This window comes from Canis aureus, chromosome 25 (assembly GCF_053574225.1).
Source record: "Canis aureus isolate CA01 chromosome 25, VMU_Caureus_v.1.0, whole genome shotgun sequence".
Lineage (NCBI taxonomy): Eukaryota > Metazoa > Chordata > Mammalia > Carnivora > Canidae > Canis > Canis aureus.
In genome coordinates, this window is record NC_135635.1 from 39,663,145 (window position 1) to 39,683,481 (window position 20,337).

General features: G+C 50.2%; 2 protein-coding genes across 6 annotated transcripts in view; one reads left to right on the forward strand and one right to left on the reverse strand.

The window, feature by feature from the left end:
* Nucleotides 1-4,380: 4,380 nt before the first annotated feature.
* On the reverse strand, nt 4,381-11,496 carry LTBR (lymphotoxin beta receptor). 2 transcript variants are annotated; one of them, XM_077871344.1, is made up of 10 exons: nt 11,135-11,496; nt 10,920-11,016; nt 10,573-10,698; nt 10,341-10,493; nt 9,874-9,970; nt 9,623-9,714; nt 6,621-6,728; nt 6,252-6,277; nt 5,465-5,693; nt 4,381-5,300 (listed from the first exon to the last, which is right to left on the reverse strand). In XM_077871344.1, exons 1-10 carry the CDS (start codon nt 11,249-11,251, stop codon nt 5,059-5,061), a joined length of 1,287 nt encoding a protein of 428 aa, XP_077727470.1. In that variant the 5' UTR covers nt 11,252-11,496; the 3' UTR covers nt 4,381-5,058. The 2 variants fall into 2 exon arrangements, with proteins under 2 accessions (XP_077727470.1, XP_077727471.1); XM_077871345.1 differs by having other exon boundaries at nt 11,156-11,495.
* Nucleotides 10,509-20,337, forward strand: part of SCNN1A (sodium channel epithelial 1 subunit alpha) — a 33,536-nt gene continuing 23,707 nt past the window's right edge. Inside the window, exons 1-3 of one of the 4 annotated variants that reach the window (XM_077871339.1) lie at nt 10,509-10,856; nt 13,183-13,292; nt 18,061-18,222. The gene's annotated coding sequence lies outside the window, so the exon portion shown is untranslated. The other 3 variants (XM_077871340.1, XM_077871338.1, XM_077871336.1) reach the window with 3 other exon arrangements.

A 20,337-nucleotide genomic window follows, 5' to 3' on the forward strand; every position in this document is an offset into this window, starting at 1 on the left:
AAAAAAAAAAAAAGAAAAATGATAAGGAGGGCAGCCCCAGTGGCACAGCGGTTTGGTGCCGCCTGCAGCCCGGGGTGTGATCCTGGAGACCCGGAATCGAGTCCCATGTCAGGCTCCCTGCATGGAGCCTGCTTCTCCCTCTGCCTGCTGTCTCTACCTCTCTCTCAATCTGTGTCTCTCATGAATAAATAAATAAAATCTTTAAAAAAATGATAAGGGAGATGAACAGACAGTGGAGATTAAACTACAAATGACTCTTTAACATAATGAAAATATTTACTCGTAATAAGATGAAAAAGTTCAGTCACAATAAGAAATGCAAATAAAAATTACACTGATATAACCTTTTTCACCTTTCCGATTAGCAAAACTCAAAATGTTTGATAACACACCAAAGTTGGTGTTTGCATATGGAAATGGACACTCTTAAAAAATAGGGATCCCCGAGTGGCTCAGTGGTTTAGCGCCTGCCTTCAGCCCAGGGTGTGATCCTGGAGACCCAGGATCGAGTCCCACGTCGGGCTCCCTGCATGGAGCATGCTTCTCCCTCTGCCTGTGTTTCTGCCTCTCTCTCTCACTCTCTATGTCTCTCATGAATAAGTAAATAAAATTTTAAAAAAAAGTTTTTAAAAAAATAGCTAATGTTCAGTCTCTATGGAGGGCAATTTGGCAATATTTACCAAAACAAAATATACCTACATTTTGACCCTTTATTTTGTTTTATTTTATTTTATTTTATTTTATGATATTTTTTATTTATTCATGAGAGACACACAGAGAGAGAGGCAGAGACACAGGCAAAGGGAGGAGAAGCAGGCTCCATGCAGGGAGCCCGATGCGGGACTCTATCCCAGAACCCTGGATCACATCCTGAGCTGAAGGCAGATGCTCAACTGCTGAGCCACCCAGGTGTCCCATTGACTCCCAATTTTCTTTCTAGCAATTTTAAAAAAGATTTTTATGTATTTATTTGAGAGAGAGAGAGAATGAGCCAGGGGGAGGGGTAGAGGGAGAAAGAGAAGCAGATTCCCTGCTGAGCAGGGTGTCTGCCACCAAAGTGGGGCTCAATCCCAGGACCTGGAGATCATGACCTGAGCTGAAAGCAGACACTTCATTGACTGACCCACCCAGGCGCCTCTCTAGCAAATTTTTTTTTTAAGATTTTGTTTATTTATTCATGAGAGATACAGAGAGAGAGAGGCAGAGACACAGTCAGAGAGAGAGGCAGAGAGAGAGAGGTAGGCTCCATGCAGGGAGCCTGACGTTGTGGGTCTCAATCCTGGGTCTCCAGGATCACACCCTGGGCTGAAGGCAGGCGCCAAACCAGCCACCCAGGCGTCCCTCTAGCAATTTTTTTGATAGCAATACTCCCACATGTACAAAATGACATATAGTATTATTGTGGAACCTTTTTTTAAAAGAGATTTATTTATTTATTTATTTATTTATTTATTTATTTATTTGAGAGAGAGAATGCATGCAAGTTGGGGAGGGGCAGAGGAAGAGGGAGAAAGAGAATCTCAAGCAGACTCTCTGCTGAGCATAGAGCCCAACTCAAGGTTGTATCTCACAATCCTGAGATCATAACTTGAGCTGAAACAAGAGTTGGACACTCAACCAACTGAACCACCCAGTCACCCCTGGAATTGGTTTTAGTGGTAAAGGCTGGAAATTAATTAAAAAGCCTCAAAGAGATCTAGTTAAATGGGGCAGCCATGTAATGGGATACTATACAGACTCAGATACACAAATTAAGGAGGGAGCTTTTTGATACTGATTATGGCCAAGGTATTTTGATAAATGAAAAAGGCAAGGGGAAGGATATACAGAGAATGTGCTGCCATTTGTGGAAAAAAAGGAGGATATATATATATATATATATATATATATATATATATATATATTTGTAGTATTTGTATATATTTGTCAATGACTTCTGGAAAAGCATCAGAAACAGTAACATTGATTGCTTCCAGGGAGGGTACTTTGGTGGTTGAGTGTCAGGAGTGGAAGAGAAACATTTCACCATTTACTGTTTGATATTTTCTGAATTTTGAGCTATATGAATAAATTACCCACCCAAAGAAAGAAAATGAAGTTAAAACTAAAAAAGAAAAAGAAAACTTACACTGATTTACACAAAAAAAAGAATGTCTCATGAACCATATTCTCTTTTTTCTTCCATCCTCAGAGGATTGGCTTTTTATCTCTGTGGCCCCTTCTCATGATAGCAAGATGGCTGCCACAGCTCAAGCATCATTTCTTAGCTTCCTTACTGGCCTCTCTGCACCTATGCTGTCATTGGTTGGACTCAGTGTTGGCTTTGTCCTCCATGTGATATAGGAGTGGCGTTCTCAAAGATAACATATGGGGGGTTAGCTGGATTCGACTTAATTGTCCCATTATCAGCTACTCTTGTATCTGGTTCTTTCTTTCTTTCAAGATTTTATTTATTTATTCATGAGAGATACAAAGAGAGAGAGAGACACACACACAGGCAGAGGGAGAAGCAGGCTCCATGCAGGGAGTCTGATGTGGGACTCAATCCTGGGTCCCCAGGATCACGCCCTGGGTGGAACGCAGGCGCTAAACCACTGAGCCACTCAGGTATCCCGTTTCTTTTGAAGACAACAATCAAGGGAGTGCCTGGGTGGCTTAGTCGGTTTAGCATCTGACTCTTGGGTTCAGTTCAGGTCATGATCTGAGATGGAGCCCAGCATTGGGCTGGTGCTCAGTGCAGAGTCTGCTTGTCCCTCTTCCTCTGCTCTCTCTTCCTCTCTTATAAAAAAAAAAAAAAAAAAAAAGATTAGGACACTGACATATAGGAGATAAGACCATCTGAAGACACAGGGGGAAGACAGCTATTGGCAAACCAAGGAGAGAGGCCTCAGAAGAAACCAACCTGCTGACACCTTGATCTTGGACTACTGGCCTCCAGAACTGTGAGAAAATAATTTTCTGTTCTTGAAGCCTTCCAGCTTGCAGTGCTTTGTGAGGGCAGCCCTAACAAATTACCACAGGCTGGTATCATCCTAGATGTGAAGGTGTCACCTGGGACTGGGCCTTGGCACCATTTCCTTAAAAAAAAAAGGTTTCCTCCTTTTATTTTGCGGAAAATTGTAGAAATTTTTTTTTATCTAAATGCATTGGAACAATGATTAAGGATTCATGTGGTCTCGGTCTGGCATACTGGAAGAGTGGAGGGATTAACTCTAAAGATACAGTTCACTATAACTTCTTTTTTTTAAAGCAATATTTTTAGGATTTTTTTTTTTTTTTTGAGAGAGAGAGAAAATGAACAGGAGGAGGGGCAGAGGGAAAAGCAGACGCCCCACTGAGCAGAGAGACTGACGAGGGGCTCGATCTCAGGACCCCGACTCAATCGCAGGACTGCAGCTCCATCCCAGGACCCTGGGATCCTGACCTGAGCAAAGGCAGATGCTTAAATGACTGAGCCACCCAGACAACCCAAGGCTTACTTCTTAATAAAGGAGTTTGGATCTAATACTCTCATGGTCAGCCTTAAATAACCCAACCACTCAGATGGATCGGACGGCTCCTGCAGCATGTGTTTTATAGCCACACCATCTTGATGAGCCCCAGTGACAGAGTTCTTAACATCAGACCCAGATGGTGGCCTTTTATGGAAGGAGAAGGCGGCTGCCTGTGGCTTTCCTCACAATCCTTCACGTTCAGGTTGTCTCTACCAGGCGGCGAGGCTGATAAATTCTGAGGCCCAAACATTTCCTAATCCTAATCAAAGAGCTTGAGAAGATTTAAAGTTCTTTTTCTGGAGAAAAAAAAATAAGACAAAAAAGAATAATAAACAAGTAAAAATCATAGGTGCCCCTTCTTAGTTGAAGATCGGCCTGGATCTCTTCACTGTCTGAATGTGAGTGTGATCTCTCATATTTTATGTCTAAAGTGCACATCTTTCCCTTTGATCAGCCTTGTGGAAAGAGCATGCTTTCACTTTGCATTGTGGTTGGCGGTGTGAGAGTTGGCCACGACTGAATGCCCACAGGACATGAAGAAGTCTGATTATTTGAAAAAACCAGCCCTTTTTGTTGTTGCTGTTGTTTTTACCTGTTCAGAGTTCTGTAAGGGTGTGGTGTGTGAAGTTTTTATCTAAGAGGCTCTGGGGCCTGACGGACTGGGTGCCAATCCAGCTTTGCCATTGGCAGCTGAACTGGGCAAGTGACTTGCCCTCTCTGTGGCTCAGTTTCCCCATTTGTTCAACAAGAATAGTAAAAGTCTCTATCCCAGGGAGATGTGGTAAAGATCGCCTAGGTTAATATTGCAAAGGCTTTAGAACACTGGCTGTTACCTTGTCAGCCCTGGAATAGTGTTTTTATGTGAATCCGTAGAAAATAAGTGATCTAGGTCTTATCTCCTCTTTATTTGCATGTGGTTACAATTTATAAATACACTTGCTGTTTTCCTCCCCTCCAAAACTCTCCCTTCTCCCTAGTAACTGTATCCAAATCCCCAGTGTTTAATGACTCCTTTTCTTGTCTGGGAGGAGAGGGGAGGGGTGGTCCTCCACGTAACTCTGTCTTCATGCAAGGGTCTACTTCAGTCCATGTGAAGTGTGGGCTCTCAAAGGGCCTCTGAAGCTGGGGGATGAACATCACGAGTCTGCTGGAGGTCCCACTGATGTCCTTGCAAGTGACCACGTGGCTGGCATCCTTCTGCGCCACACTGAGAGTTCAGAGTGTCATGATGGGCAGCAGTTAGCATCATATGTCCTGTCCGTGCTGGAAGCTGAGCTGCCGCAGCCCCAGCGGGCAGAAGGGTCTGCAATGAAGTCTCAGGCCTGCTCAGATGGTGGCAAGAGTCTGGTAGCAGGTACATGCCCAGCTAGTGGCCAGCCCTGCTCTCGGAGACGCGTCTGAGACCTGGCCCCTTGGGGTCTGCCTCTCAGGGGCCCTGCCCAGGCCCTCTGTCAATCCCATGTGGGTAGGGCAGCCTCAGGGGTAAGGTGTTCTCGCACCTGCCTTCTCCTGGCTTTTCCCAGACACTAAGAGGCATGGGTGTCAAGTTGGGTCCTTGTTCCTGTTAGAGGGCATGGCACCCCAGGGTCTCTGTTTCAGCCAGGTGCCAAGCTTTGCCATCCTCCTGGTAGGGTGTAGAGAGCCCAGGAGGGCCAGGGGCACCCTCTTCAGGGGTGGGGTATGGAGGCTCTGGGGAAGCAGGGGGGTCTCCAGGGCCTCGTGCTCCCCCCAGTACTGGCCCATTGTAGATGTAGATGTTGCCAGTCACAGTCACAGACCCGCCGGTGACGTGAATGCCATTGGTACCTGTGGGAGGGAGGCAGAGTGAGAGGGGCTGATGGTGTTTAGTCTTACTCTCTTTTAGTCTTCTCATTTCTGTCTGGCTCACATTCTTCTCCTGCCCACTGTCCCTCCCTTCCCACCTTTCCTTCCCTGCCCCCTCTTCTCCCTGCCACCTGCCCTAGGCTTACCGTGGGCCACCTGGCCTTGTTCTGGGAGCTCAGGCTCCAGCTCTCTGGCCTGGCTGAGAGGACTCTGCTGCTGTAGCATCTCTTCCTCCAGACTTGGGGGTGCTGGGAGTCTGGCTGAGGCTGAGGCCAAGTCTCCAGAGAAGGGTAGAAGAGGCTTTACCAGGTCCGGGAAATGTGGGTTGACCCTAGGAGGCTCCCAGCTTCCGTCAGCAGTATTTGATTCCTCTCCCTGTAGGAGAAAGGCAGAGAACCAACCAATGATGTGGGCCTCAGACCCCCATCTTTCTTTAATCCCCACACCCCACTCCATGCTTAGGCAGCTCACTGTTCTCCTCTATTCCACTTTATGCTCCCTGCCACAGGGCCTTTGCACTCGATGTCCCTCCTCCCGACACTTTCCCCTAGATATTGTGATGGTTGGCTCCCTTATTTCTTCAGCTCTCTGCTCAAATATTAGTTCATCAGAGAGGCCCTCTCTGCCCACTCTAAGAAAAATATACCCCCACCCTTTGCCACTGTCCCCCTACCGTGTTTTATTAGCCACTATCACCCCCTGATTTATTTAACTTTATTCTTGCTCCCCTGGCCTATAACTCTGAGAGGGCAGGTACTTTGTTTCACTCACTGCTATATCCATGGTGCCCAGAATGGTGCCTGGCACATGGTAGGCTCAATCAGTTATTAGTTGAATGGATGCTGAAGCCTGCACACTCTTATCCTCCCTACCCCACCCTGTTCACTTATGCCTGCCCGCCCCTCCTTATGCCTCCTCAGCCTTCCCCGTTACCTCTGGACGCCTTTTGAGCAGGGATCCTGTAATAGAAAATGAAATGAGGGTCAGGCCCCCAGTATAGTATGCCTGGGCCGCTGCTGGGGCTTTCACCCTTCACACCCTGCTGTGGCGTTTGCCCCCCACCTGGGTTCCCAGAAGGAACGAGCTATCATTGTCCTTATTTCCAGCCTACAAAAGAAGGACAGGGTGGACAGAATGTCCGTGCTGGGGGCGAGCATCTCGAGTCTTCAGGGTGTGGATGGGCCGAAGGGTTGGCACTGGGGAAGCTGACTGTTCCTCCCACCCCAAACTCCCTCCCTCATTCAGGTGGGGACAGCCAGCTGGCCAGGCCCACTGCCCTGCTGGCACCCAGCTCCTTCCTACCCAGCTTCCTGCAGAGAGAGGGGTGGTTCTTCCAGGTGCAGGCCAGGACCGTGGTGAGGAAGAGGAAAGAGGCCAGTGGCAGCAGGATAGCCAGCACCATCACAGTTCCTGGGGGGATAGCAGACAGAGAGCCGTGGTGACATGGGGTGGGAGGGGCAGAGGCAGGAGGGAAGCTAAGGACCGGCTTTCTAGTTCTCTGGGTGACCCAGAGAAAAGGGGAGCACAGCTTTTCCCATCTAGACCCACTGTGGTTCCTAAAGGCAGTTAGAGAAGCTGTCCTTGGGTTACAGAGAAGAGGAGCCAAGTTGGACTTGGGGAGGACCTCCTGGCAGCCAGCAGAAACTCTGTCATGGATGGAGGTTTTTTGGGGGTGGTTCTGGTGGCCTGTGGGTGAGAACAGGAGTGTGCACAGGTGGCTTTCCAGGGCTGGAAGAGGTTTGCTGGGGTGGGTGGCGGGGCAGGAACGCTGGGCCTTGGGTTTGTAAGCAGACTCAGCATAGGGACATGTTTCTGTGGACATGACCATCTTAGAGAGAGGCCACTGTAGGAGCTGGGATTGCCCCTCTGTCTCTGTGGGGGTGTTTATGGGGGTGGGAGAGGAGGGACTGCAAGGTCTCCACCCCCTTGCTCAGGGCAGGTTCCGGGGCAGGGAGTCGGAAGGGAGGCTGGGAGTTGGGGTTCTCAGGTTCTGGTATGTAGCAGTGGATAATTCCTGTCTGTCTGTCTTTCTTTTAAAGATTTAATTTATTTATTCATAAGAGACACAGAGAGAGGCAGAGACATAGGCAGAGGGAGAAGCAGGCTCCCCGAAGGGAGCCTGATGTGGGACTCCATCCCAGGGCCCTTGGGATCACGACCTGAACCAAAAGCAGACGCTCAACCACGGAGCCACCCTGAAGCCCTAATTCCTGTCTTTCATAGCAGAGTCTACAGCACCCATTAAGTGTGCCTAGGCAAAGTCAGGAACACTTGGACATGTGCATACTGGGAGCTTGTCCTTTCTGATCCACCTAAATCTGGGGCCTGAGGGAGGGCAGAGTGGGAGGCATGGGAAAAAACTGGACCTGGGGTCAGAGACGTCTGGGTCCTGGCCCAAGTAGATGACTATGTAAGTCATTCTACCTCTTGGAGCATCAATTTATTCAAAAATAAAATGAAGGGGTGAGGTACATATGATCTAAAATTCCAGCTCTAGAGTGCCAATTGTATTTGATACATCATTAAAAAGTAACAAAAGGACATGGAAAAAGATTTGATATACTTGAATGAAAAATCAAGTTACAAAATATTCAAATGACTCTACTTCTGGAAAAACAATTAGATGTGTAGACATACATAGAAAAATGTCTGGAGGATATATTAAAAAATATTAAGAGTTGGATAATGCTAAGTGATGATCTTGTGGATGATTTTTAGTTTTGTTTCTCTGAGTTTTCTTTTTTCTTTTTTCTTTTTTTTTCTCTTTTAAAGATCTTTATTATTATGAGAGAGAGAGAGAGAGTGAGCGAGTGCCAGCAAGAGACAGAGAGAGCATGAGCATGGGGGCGGGGCGGGGGGGCGTGTGCAGAGGGAGAAGCAGGCTCCCCACTGAGCTTGGGGCTGGATCCCAGGATTCCAGGATCCTGACCTGAGCCTAAGCCAAAGGCAGACGATTAACCAGCTGAGCCACCCAGGCTCCCCATGAATTTTCTAATTTTCTAGAGGTGTGCGTGCATTCTGGCATGGGGTCTGGAATAAGAAAGAACCGAGAAGAGATCTTCATAATACCAATTACCACGTGGGTGATCTGGGGCAAGTCACATAAACTCTGCTGAGCCTCCTCCCCTCAGTGAGGATAATAATAGAACTACAGTTGACCCTTGAACAACATGGGGGTTAGGAGCACTGACCCGTGTGCAGTTGAAAATCCATGTATAACTATTGATTCCCAAAAAGTCTTAACAACAAATAGTCTACTGTTGGCCAGAAGCCCTACCAGTAACATGGTTGAGTAGCACATATTTTGTATGTCATGTATTTGTATACTGTGTTAAAGTGAGAGCAAAGAAAATGTTATTAAGAAAATCATAAGAGAAAATATATTTATAGAACTGTGCTGTATTTATTGAAAAAAAAGCCACATGTAAGTGGGCCCACGCAGTTAAAGCCAGTATTGTCCAAGGGTCAGTTGTACTTTCTAGGGTCATTAAGCAAGATTAAATGAGTTAGTGATTGTCAAGTGCTGGCAGAGTGCCTGACACACTAACTCTCACTACATGAAAGCTATTATTATAAATATTTGGTAATTTAAAAAAGGTAATAAACTTTCTCCCAACGAATAATGTTCACAGTCATTAGAAATATCCCTTAATCATCTGTTAGGCTAGGAAACCAGTAACTTCACAGAAAGAAAAAAACAAAACAAAACAAGAGTCAAATGTGGGATGAACTCTCTCATAATGAAAGTGTGTAATCTAATAAAGAGATTTTCAGGGACACCTGGGTAGCTCAGTGGTTGAGCGTCTGCCTTCAGCTAAGGGCGTGATTCTGAGTCTGGGGATTGAGTCTCACATCGGGCTCCCCGTGGGGAGCCTGCTTCTCCCTCTGCCTATGTCTCTGGCTCTCTATCACTCATGAATAAATAAATAAAATCTTTAAAAAAGGGAGAGAGAGAGGGAGAGATTTTCAGTCTAGTAAAGTAGATTATATGATGAGGGCATGTCCAAAATGATGACAATGATGTCAGTTACAATCACATATCAGTGTAGGAGTGGTCCTTGGCATGATATTATATGCAACTTACAAGTTATAATACATAACTTAAAAAGAGTATATGTATTTGTGTATATTAAGCTGGCCTAGGGATACTCCGAGTTTTCTTTAGGGAACTTCTCTGCTTGCCCCAATTCTGAGGGAGAAGGATTCATCTTTTCCCCATTTTCTTAGATGGGAGGAATTAAGGCATCTTCCCACAGTCCTCCCACCCACCCCCTCCATGTGCTCCTCAGGCCCAGGCCCCTCACCTGGCGTCTCAGAGTGCTCTAGTGGATTTCTGCAGCTGGTGTCAGACTTGGCAGTGCCTGGAACTGCCTCCACCAGACCCTGCTCTTCACACCTGTGGAGGATAGAGAGGCCCGACTCAGGTGCACACAGGGCTGGAAGTGGCAAGGCGAGCCCTTGGACGGTGAGCATAGCTGGGGTGGGTGGGGTGGGGTGGGGGGTCAGCATCTGGGACTTCTGGGGTGGTAGGGGTATGGGGCGGGGGCGCACTCACCTTGTGTGGGGCTGGCAGCGGGCCCTGGGGGAGGAGGTATTCTGGAAATGCCCTGCTTTGCAGGGAACACAGTTACTGTTAGCCACCCCGACTTCATCTGGCAAGAGAAAAACAAGGGCCAGCCAGGGTGAGTGGCTAAGGGGAGTCTCTCCATGAGTTTCCTTTGCTCCCACTGGAGGGCCCCTTCCTGCCCGCCTACCTCATTCTGGTCTCCCTCTTGCCCAAGGGGCCTCCCCAGAGCTGAGAGATAATAATAGAATAGCTCCTGAGGCATCTGTTCCCAGTTCCAAGTCTCTGCACACCCCTGCTGTGAGCCTTTCACGGGAGGGGGCGGTGAGAGGGGGGCTCTATATACCAACGAGAACTACCTTGGGGCACCCCACAGACCCAGCACTATGCGCCCTGCCCCCTTCAGGATCACGGGGACCCAGCATCCTCCCTGCCCCCTGGCCACAGTGACCTCTGACCTGTCAGCTCAGCTTCGGTGCCAGGCGGGCAGTCAGAGAGTGGCTCGCAGTGTACACACTCAGTGTCCCAGTGTACGCAGAACATTCCCGGCTGGCAGCGGCACTGGGTTTTCTGTCTGCTGGTGCAAGGCACGGTCTCCTCAAAGCCCAGCACTGGTGGGGAGACAGAAGAGCTCAGCGGAGAGGCTGCATGCCAGGAGATCCCAGCCTCCCCAGGCACAATGCCACTCACTCTGGTCACAGGGGCGGCACAGCTGGCAGATGGAGAGATGGTTCCAGTGCTCGTTGTAGGAATTTTCGGGGCACATGGCACACACTGTGTCCTGGCTGCGGCTGCATTCCACTGAGACATGTGTGCCTAGAACGTGAGTGGGGCAGCTGGAGTGTCAGGGGAGCAGGGTCCCCCCTTGCCTCTGCTGCTTGCTGGGGTACCCTGTCCTCTCGACAACCGCACATGAAGGATGGCCAGCTGGTTTTCCTGGGAGATGGTGTCTGCCTTCCCTCCAAGGCAGAGAGGTGGGCCGGAGTCCCCTGCAACTCATCTCCCATCCCTGGCTTCCTCTGGCCCTTGCCTCTCACCTGGGGGGCAGCGGGAGCAGCAGACCTGATGCTTGGGCTCGTAGTATTCCTTCTCCCGGTCCTGGCAGGTTTGGTTCTCCGTGTGGTAGGGGAGCTCCTTCGAGGGGAGATGGGGAGCAGGGGTGAATTATTCAGGAGTCAGCTAGGGAGGGCAGAGGGACTAGAGGGAGGGCTGCCCAGACCCCTCTGCCCCTCCCCAGCCGGCCGCCACCCACCTGCATGGGCCCCTCCCTTACCGGTCGGGCCTGGGATGCTGCCAGGAGACCGCAGAGGCCCACGATGAGTGGCCCCCAGGCCAGGCCGCAGGGGGAGGCGGCCCATGGCAGGCGCATGGCGGCCAGTCGGCCAGTCGGCCAGTCGGCCAGACGGGTGGAGGCCTGGGAGGAAGCTGGGAGGCCTGCAAGTCCTGGGCAGCGGTGGCAGCAACCTCCTGAGCCCAGGGCCTGGGACAGGGCTCGGGCTGACGTGCCCTGGGGGCCCAGCGGCCGGGCCTGGCCTGGCCTCCAGGGCTCCAGCGCCAGGCTCAGGAAGTGGGAGTGGAGCGAGCCGGCCTTCGGGGCGGGGACAGGGAGCTCTGGGAGCAGAGGCAGCTGTCGCAATCGGGGAAGAGGAACAGGCTTGGCTGCCCCGATGCAGGGCGGGAGGGGGCGGCCGGGAAAGCACGTGAGGGCAGCAGGGCCGGAACCGGGCCTCCTCCCTTCTTCGGAAGTCTGGCCTGGAGGGGAGGACCACGGAGCCAGGCTAGGTGGGGAGGGGGCAGCGGAGCCAGTGGGCAAGGCTCAGATGAGCCCTGGAGAGCAGGTCAGAGCTGACTTGGAACAGAGACAGACGGACAAAGCTGTGTCCAGCTGGGTGCCAGATCTGAAAGTGGAAGGGCCTGTGACCCACGGACACAGAGAGTGCGGGACCCGCAGAGGACCACAGCCAGTCAGCCACGCAGCTTCTAGGAAACAGAAGTCCCAAGCTGGCATCCGTCTGGACTCCTGGGGGTTCCTGCCCTGTTGTGTGCTTTTTAAAGATAAGCTACAAAGGAATAACAAGTCAGCCGGCCCTCCCCATCCTTGACCCATCCTGGTACACACATAAGGGGGCACAAGTCACCTACAAGACATTGCAGAGAGGGCAGTGGCCCCTGATCCCCAGTGCTTAGATGACAGGGAGGAAGGGTAGACCCAGTTCCCAAAGACCAGTAGGGGTGGCTGCGGGGAGCTGGGCAGCCACAGCCCTCCTTCCCAGCTTCCTCACCCAGGAGCCTCTGAATCCCTCTGAACTGGAGGAGGCTGAGATCCCTCCTATCCAGCCCCCTCCCCTCAAGGATGAGAAGACAGAGGCTGAGGGGACCACATAGAGGAGAACAGGATTCCAGGGGGACTTGGCCTCGTCCCTGCCCCCTTTCTTCCCATCATTTCCCTGCGACCCATGAACAGCACCCCCCGTGTCCCCTTATGCCAGGCTCTCCAGTCCTCAAGATTCTGTGCTCTTGGCTAGCTCCCATCTGTGCTGGAGGTCCACCAGGGCTCCGAGAAGCACCCCCACCCCAGGCCACACAGCCACCCCCCCCACCCCCAATGCAGTCTGTGACCTATTGCTTTTTGCCTCCCACCCCACCAGGCTGGGAGCTCTGCAATGACCTGGACTGAATCCTTAAGTCTGGGTCCCTGTGCTTAGCCCAGTCTGGCCCATTCCAAGTGTCCAGTACATAGTTATGGAGTAAATGGTGATGCCTTGTCCACGTCACATAGTCAATGTATGTGGAACCAGCCTAGACTCCAGAGTTCCTGATTCCCGGGTCCTGAGCTCATTCCGGCAATCATGCTGCCTCCTCTTCTGTACTCATCCTTTCAGGAGTTGGTTGGTCTGACTAGCTGGACAGCCTCTTGGTGGAGGAGCTGGGAAGTCCTAGTGTAGGAGTGTGTCTGGGGAGGAGGCTCACAACAGAGTGAAGGGCCTGCCTGAGTTTAGGCCTTTTGCTGTCCTCCCCTGGTACAGATCTGTACTGTACTGTACTCAGATCTGTAGTCTGCGGGCCAGTGTTTATAAGAGTGGTCCAGGGCTGCCCAGAAAGGGACGAAATTTCAGAGCCGCATGCACCACTCAGGGCTCCTGCTCTTTCTGGGTCAAGGGAATTGGGGGCTGGGATTGGACTCACCACTGAGCCCTTCAGTGCATGAAGGTGTATGTGTGTGTGTAGGGTCCCTAGAACCTCTTTTCTCTTTCTATTATTTTTTATTTTTAAAAGATTTTATTTATTTATTCATGACAGAGGCAGAGACACAGGGCACTCCCTGAGGAGAGCCTGATGAGGAACTCGATCCAGAACCCTGGGATCACGACCTGAGCCAAAGGCAGATGCTCAGTCCCTGAGTCACCCAGGTGCCCCTCTTTTTACTTTTTATTATGGAAATTTTCACGTAACATATACCTATACAGAAGGGAAGAAAATAACATCGTGAACTGTAGCTTCGGCTCATGGCCAGTCTTCTCTCTTCCATACAGCCCTCCTCTGTTCTTCTAATCTTTCTTTAATTCTTTGGAAGGAGACCCCAGCATGTATCATTTTCATTTGAAAATATTGCAGGATTTTATTAAAATGCTAGGAATTCCATTTTTTTTAATTGAGGTATAACTTACAAACAATGAAATGCATAAAGTATGCTAATCTTATATACACAGATTGGTGAATTTTCACTTTTGTATGTTCTTGCGTATCTCCCTAGAACACTTCTTGCATTTCAAAAGGTTCCTGCTTCACAGGTAAGCACTATCTCAGGTCTTTTTTAAGCCCAGGTGGCTGAACTCCTTCCTGCTGCCAGTCTTATGCTGTCAGTTCACCTTCAAGGACTCTCTGGATCCTAAAGAAGAGTCTTAAGATGTGGACTTTAATCCCCTCTCTGGGCCTCTTCTCCTTCTCCTTCTCCTTCTTTTTTTTTTTTTAATTTATTTTAATTTATTTTATTTATTTATTTATGATAGTCACACAGAGAGAGAGAGAGAGAGAGAGAGAGAGAGGCAGAGACATAGGCAGAGGGAGAAGCAGGCTCCATGCACCGGGAGCCCGATGTGGGATTCGATCCTGGGTCTCCAGGATCGTGCCCTGGGCCAAAGGCAGGCGCTAAACCACTGCGCCACCCAGGGATCCCTCCTTCTCCTTCTCCTTCTCCTTCTCCTTCTCCTTCTCCTTCTCCTTCTCCTTCTCCTTCTCCTTCTCCTTCTCCTTCTCCTTCTCCTTTCTTCTTCTTCTTTGACAGTCACCTACTGGTTTGCTTGCACATCTGTTCTCTAGTTTGCTGTGTTCTGGATCACTATTGGGAACTACATTTCCCGGATTCCCTTTTCCTCCAGCTTCTGGGTAGGTTCAGCCAATAGGAAGACCTAGGTTCTTTCTCCCCTTTCTCTTTGCTGTGGGACATGGGACATCACCTGTGGTTGGTTGTGCTTCTTCCTTCTTTCCTTTCATAATCCTGTCTCCTCTCAGGGAGCCCCCACTATTGACTTCCCTTTGAATGGCTCAGGAGGCCTCTGGGTCTATAAGGCTACATGACCCTGCTGGCTTTCCAGCCCTAGAGATAGAATGGACTGGCCTCCTGCTTTGTAGCTTTCTGGGTTGTCTTGCTGTCCCCCGTTGGCTTCTTATCTTCTTCATCACCCGTGTACCAATTCCCTGGGCTAAATTTCTTCCATTTGAAAGACTTGGAGTGTTTCTTGTTTCTAAGCTGGACCATGATTGACAAAACTTACCAATAAGTAGTTATTATGCCTACCCAATCTCCTCCAGAGGATAAAGGAAACTCACAGGCGGATCCATGAATTCTTTATGGGCAGGTCATTGTCTTGGTTTCTTTCCTTTGTGTTCTTTGCCAGCTTCCTTCAAGTTTTACTGATTTCCATTGGGCAGTACCAGGTGTGGACTAGTGTACCCCATAGATTCCCAGAATGTTTGGGAGTGGGGCTCTTCTCCCAGGCCTACTTTCAAGGTTACTGGTGAGAGATTTTTCTTCCCAGAGGTCCAGGAAGAATCCCAAAAGGGGGTTGGTGGGAATGGATTCTTTTAGATACTCTCTCGGTTTCCTCTTCCCCACACTGCTCTTAGCCAACTGGTATCCTTAAAAAGGGCTTGGGAAACACTGAGAGACTTATCATGGGTGAGGGCCTTCCTTCCCCAGTGTGTTGGCATTTTCACTGGTGACCATCCTTTCCAATAATCCCAAGAATTATTGGTAGAGAAATCGGGTCTTGACCCAAAGGAATAAACTTCTTTTTTTTTTTTTTTAAGATTTTATTTATTTATTCATGAGATTTTTTTTAAGATTTTATTATTTATTCATGAGAGACACAGAGAGAGAGGCAGGGACATAGGTAGAGGGAGAAGCAGGTTCCACGCAGGAAGCCTGATGTGGGACTTGATCCTGGGACTCCAGGATCGTGCCCTGAGCCAAAGGCAGATGCTCAACTGCTGAGCCAGCCAGGTGTCCCAAGGAATAAACTTCTAATGGTGAACTTCTAAGTCTCCTGCCAGGAGACTGGAGTAGGAGTGGCAAGGAGGAATTTTCTGGTGCATCCTTTTAGGTTAAGGACACCATATTAAGTCTAGATAGAAGGATCCCTGTTTTCCACGGTGGGCAGTCCAGTGTTGAAAGGCTAATTAGCTCTAAGTAGTGAGAATAAAGAGTTGCATTTAATTGAGTGACTCATTTTTTTATGCTAGAAAGAATAGAGGCTGAAATGGAAAAAGTGAAGGAAATGTAGATAAATTAATAGATTACAAATTAATGAGTTGTCAGCAGAAATCAGGATGTTGGATGGAGATGCTTTCTCATAGCCACATCATTCTCTGCCAAAGATAAACTTTGAGTCTGAAGATGTTAATTTTGCTGTCTTCTGCAGAGTAGGTCAACAAACAGTGACCACTGGACAGTGGGCCACCAAGATGAATAAGACTAGCACCTGTTCTCAGAGAACTCATAGTATGGCCTGTGCATATGCACGCACATGGATACACACAGGTACACACACACACACACACACACACACATGCCAGGATAATAATAGTATACGGTGATAAGTGCCACCATAGAATTCTCAACAAGGCTTTCTGGGAGTGGAAGGGCATTATTTCCATCATGTCCTATTCCCCAGAGAGCAAGGAGCAGGAAGACCCTTCCAACTTACAACGCTCATCCCTTTGCAGACCCTCTGTTTTTCTTCTCTCCCTGTTGCCTTTGCACATTTTATGGCAACCCCACAGGGTCAGGGGATGGCTAGTGCTAGGAGAGAAGAAACAGGGAGAGGCTACGGGAACTTCCAAAACAAGTACAGCAAGGCCCTAGGTCCCCCAAGGAACAAGACTCCGTTTCTCTGGAAGTCAGGGGAGCAGCACTGAGCGTGGAAAAAGAAGAGGCTCAGCTCTTCATTGGGCCTCACTACTAACTCCTTGTTGTCTGTGGGCAAGTCACTTTGCTTCTCCAGGCCTTGGCTCCCTCCTGTGTTAAGTCAACTGGAAGGGGCCTGTAGGACCATCTGGGCTGGCTCACCTTTCCTCCCTGCTGCCATTTCACTTTTTAGATGAGAATATGGGGGCCCTGAGAGATAAAGTTGCTTTTTCAAAGTCACATAGTTTAGGGGTGCCTGGGTGACTCAGTATGTTAAGCATCTGCCTTCAGCTCAGGTCATGATCCTAGGGTCCTGGGATCCTGCTTTATGCTCTCCCTGCCACTCCCCCTGCTTGTGCTCTCTCTCTGTCAAATAAATACATAAAATCTTTATTTTTTTTTTAAAGATTTTATTTATTTATTTATTCATAGAGACACAGAGAGAGAGAGAGAGAGGCAGAGACACAGGCAGAGGGAGAAGCAGGCTCCATGCAGCGAGCCCGATGTGGGACTCGATCCCGGGTCTCCAGGATCACACCCCGGGCTGCAGGCGGCGCTAAACCGCTGCGCCACCGGGGCTGCCCCATAAAATCTTTAAAAGAAGAAAACCACAACAAAGTCTCATAATTTAAAGGCAAAAATGGGAGTCACAGAATACCTATGACATGGTCCCATTTATGAAAAAAAGTGTAAGTTTAAAGAAATACATATAGGTCTATAAAAGCACACAAAAGATCCAGATGGACATACAGATTATGACGGCTCTCCTTGGGCCGAGGGGTGGGTAAGAAATGGGACAAAGGGGAGCTTTTGTTGGTCTGTATATTTCTGTATTGTTGGAAAGTTACGTTGTGACAACAATGTATTTGGGCATGATTTCTGCACTTTCAAAGATACTATTTAAAATGGAGCCATGAAAAAAAAAATAAATAAATAAAATAAAATAAAATAAATAAAATGCAGCCATGACTGAAGCAGAAGAGCAGGTCTTAGATTTCTATGTTCCTCACAACAAACTCGATCTGGCCCATTCCAGATCTAGAAGGACACTTCCTGTAAGCATGTGCTGCCATCCTGTACCCTGACAGCAGTTATAGGGACACCACACGCTCGAGCTCAGCCCAGACCAGGCCTTGCAATTCTTCTTACAGAGCCTTTGAGATTAAGACTGTGTGCTGTGCTGCTTTAAGCTATGGTTGGATTTCAGACACCAGCTACCTAATACAGAAGACAGGGCAGTGCCTCTGTGAACCTTTCAGATGAAAGGAGCAGGGTGTCATATACCCTATTTGTAGGTAGGATGGTTCCTTGTTTAGGGACCTGGTTCCAGGGAGAATGGAGGTTCTAGGAGTGTCTGGGTCCCGTGGGAATGTGAGGGGACGGTGTCGAGAGATTTTCAGAGTCAGGGAGATAACCCAGGACCCAGATTGCTAATGAGCCCATGGACTCTGTGTGTGAACCTCCCTAGCTTTCAAAACGAGGTGCAAGGGGGCTCCAACTCCCCATGAGTCTCTGGCTGGTACATCATAGGAAATAAATGGCAAATGCCCTCAGTAGACAACCCCAAAAGAGAAGAACTATGATTTTGTGTTTCACTTAGCTTCTATTTTGTTTGAAAACTGGTTTCTTTTGTGGAAGGTCAGTTTCTTCATCTAGAAAATGAAGGAAAACCCAGGCTTTCCCTTTCTAGGAGGGGTGTCCGCAGCAGGGATCAAAGGAAGGGAGGGGACCCAATTTGGAATCCTGGTTGACAGCAGCTCTCACTTTAAGAGGCCACAAGAGACCTCTGGCCTCAAGAGGAAGCTCCATAACCTGGCTGCACCCCCAATTTGGAAGTACCCTGCTTCCTTCTTATTTGCCTGGCACACTCTTTGGTGTTCCTCAAGAGGCAGCTGCGATGTTACCTCCTCCAGGAAGTCTTTCTGAGTCTCAGGGTGAGTGCCTCCCCCCTCTCCCGGCCAACCAGGGGTTCTCTCAGTACTTAGTTCTTATCTCTGCCACTAGAGTCCTAATCTCATGTTGCCTGCCTATCTTCTTCCACTGAGTCTTCATCAGTGCTCTGGCAGGGCCTGTATCTGCATGTCCCAGGACTGTTCCTCCCAGGAGGCACTGGAAGCTGGAAGCCAGGAAGCGGCCTGTGGTGGGTGGGTGCGTGGGGGGCACCGTGGCGGACACCACCTCTCTCCCCTGAGGCTCAGGGCCTGGGTTGTATGGCTGTGCCTCCTTGGGATATGTCTCTGGGCTTTCTCCCTGACCCTTCCCTTTCTGTGTCCTCACTGCTTACACTTCACTCTTTATCCTCTTGCTGGATTAAGTCTGGAGCAGAGATTTTGGAGGAGAAACACAGCCCCTACCAGTGAGCTTTTTCCTTCCTTCCAGGGCTGGTGTAGCCTTGAACTGTGCCCACCTTCTCCCTCCCTGACACCCATGCTGCCCACATCCCTCCCTGTTCCCTCAGGGCCTGCTGTCCCTAATGCTCCTTGGGCTCCATCCAGGTCTGTGCCCAAGTGCCCTGCCTGGCCCCTGTGCTGCCTCTCAGTGACCACATTCCTGCAACCCCGTGACCACAATAGGGGACATTACACATTCCTGGCCTGGCAGCCTATGGTGTGGTATAAAAAAGAACAGAATGTCCCAGGGCCCCGCCCAAGCTTCAGCTTCACCTGCACCTGCGTCCCTCCCTGGCCTGGACAAGGTAGAGGGTGGGAGTGGGGAGTCAGGAGGGCAGAGGATGGAGCAGGGAGGGTGGGCTGAGGGGCGCTCTGTACTCCAGAGCCCAGTGGGGCCAGGAGGTGTTCCCAGTTTATTGAGCAGGGAGGAGGCTTGCAGATACCCCTTCTTCTTCTACAAGACCTGGGGGTGAGGCTGACCCTCGGGTGCCTTTGGAAGGAGTCCTCAGGGAGGGGCCCCAGCTCCTGGAAGCCCACTTGGGGCTTCTTCCCCCTTGATCTCCTGCCAGGGAGGGGAGAGTCCCTTCAAGGCTGGCTCCCTCCACTTCAAAGGCCTGGTCCCCACCCCTCTGCCCCTCCAGCAACTCTGCCCTCCCCTCCCAGGCCTCCATCCTGTCCTCCTCTGTGGGTCTCCCTTTATCTGCCTTCCCTGTTCTCCTGGTCTCCCCCCAATCTTAGTCCCTCTCATTTGGGCTCTGTTTCTTTGTTTTAGGCTCCCAGCTTGGTGTTTAGGATTCCTCTTCTTGTCCAAGATCTCTGGCCCTGCCCTGTCAGACTGTCTCTGGCCTCCTGGTCTGTCAGCCCCTTGCCATTACTTTTGGTTGGGGGGAGGCCTCTCGCCCCCTCCAGCCCTGAACTCCCTGGGCATCTGCCCTCAGGAGTTCTCCTCCCCTTGGAGAACTCTCAGCTCTGACTCCTCCTTGGCCCCTCCTCCTGCCCTGCTCACCTTTAATTGAGATGCTAATGAGGCTTCTGTCGCTTCCATCCCAGCCTGGCGGGCGGGCTCCCCAGACTGCCCGCTGCACCTGTCAGGTGAGGGGGAGGAGAGGCTCGGCTGCCAGATTCAACTGGAAAGGAACCAGTCCCAGTCCAGCCACAACCTGGGAGCTGGGAGCAGGAGGCAGCCCAGACCTCCTGGAGCCCTTCTGTCCCTGGGACAGAGAGGGAGTCAGGACACAGCTGAAGGCGAGGGCCAGGGACGCAGGAGAAGAGCCCACCTAGACTGAAAGGGGGTGACTCAGGGAGAAAGAGGAAGAGAGGCAGGATCAGAGAGCCTGGCACACAGACAGGAGACAGGCCAGGAAGAAGAGAGCTGAGAAAGAGACCCAAAGAAAAGCAGAAAACAGAGAGAGAGAGAGAGAGAACCTGAGCTGGGACACAGGTCTTGCAGGAAGGAGACTGACAGCTGAGGAGACAGACAGGGAGGTGCTGGGACAGAACCCCAAAGGGTGGCTTCCCAGGGAAGCCCAGCAGCAGCTCTTCTGCCCGGACTCCAGCAGGTCAGCCAGCTCTGGGAAGGTGGAGGGAGCGAGGGAGGGGCGGAGAAGGGTGGGCTCCAGGCGGGATGGGGGCCTGGCCAGTAGCCTCCCTCTGGGTCGA

What these genes read in the sequence shown, in the direction of transcription:
- LTBR (XM_077871344.1), bottom strand. Translation starts at nt 11,251, where the DNA reads ATGCGCCTGCCATGGGCCGCCTCCCCCTGCGGCCTGGCCTGGGGGCCA. An exon ending in TAAGGGAGGGGCCCATGCAG is followed by an intron (nt 11,017 to 11,134) that starts GTGGGTGGCGGC and finishes CTCCCCTCGAAG; the next exon opens with GAGCTCCCCTACCACACGGA. An exon ending in GTGCCGCCCCTGTGACCAGA is followed by an intron (nt 10,494 to 10,572) that starts GTGAGTGGCATT and finishes TCTCCCCACCAG; the next exon opens with TGCTGGGCTTTGAGGAGACC.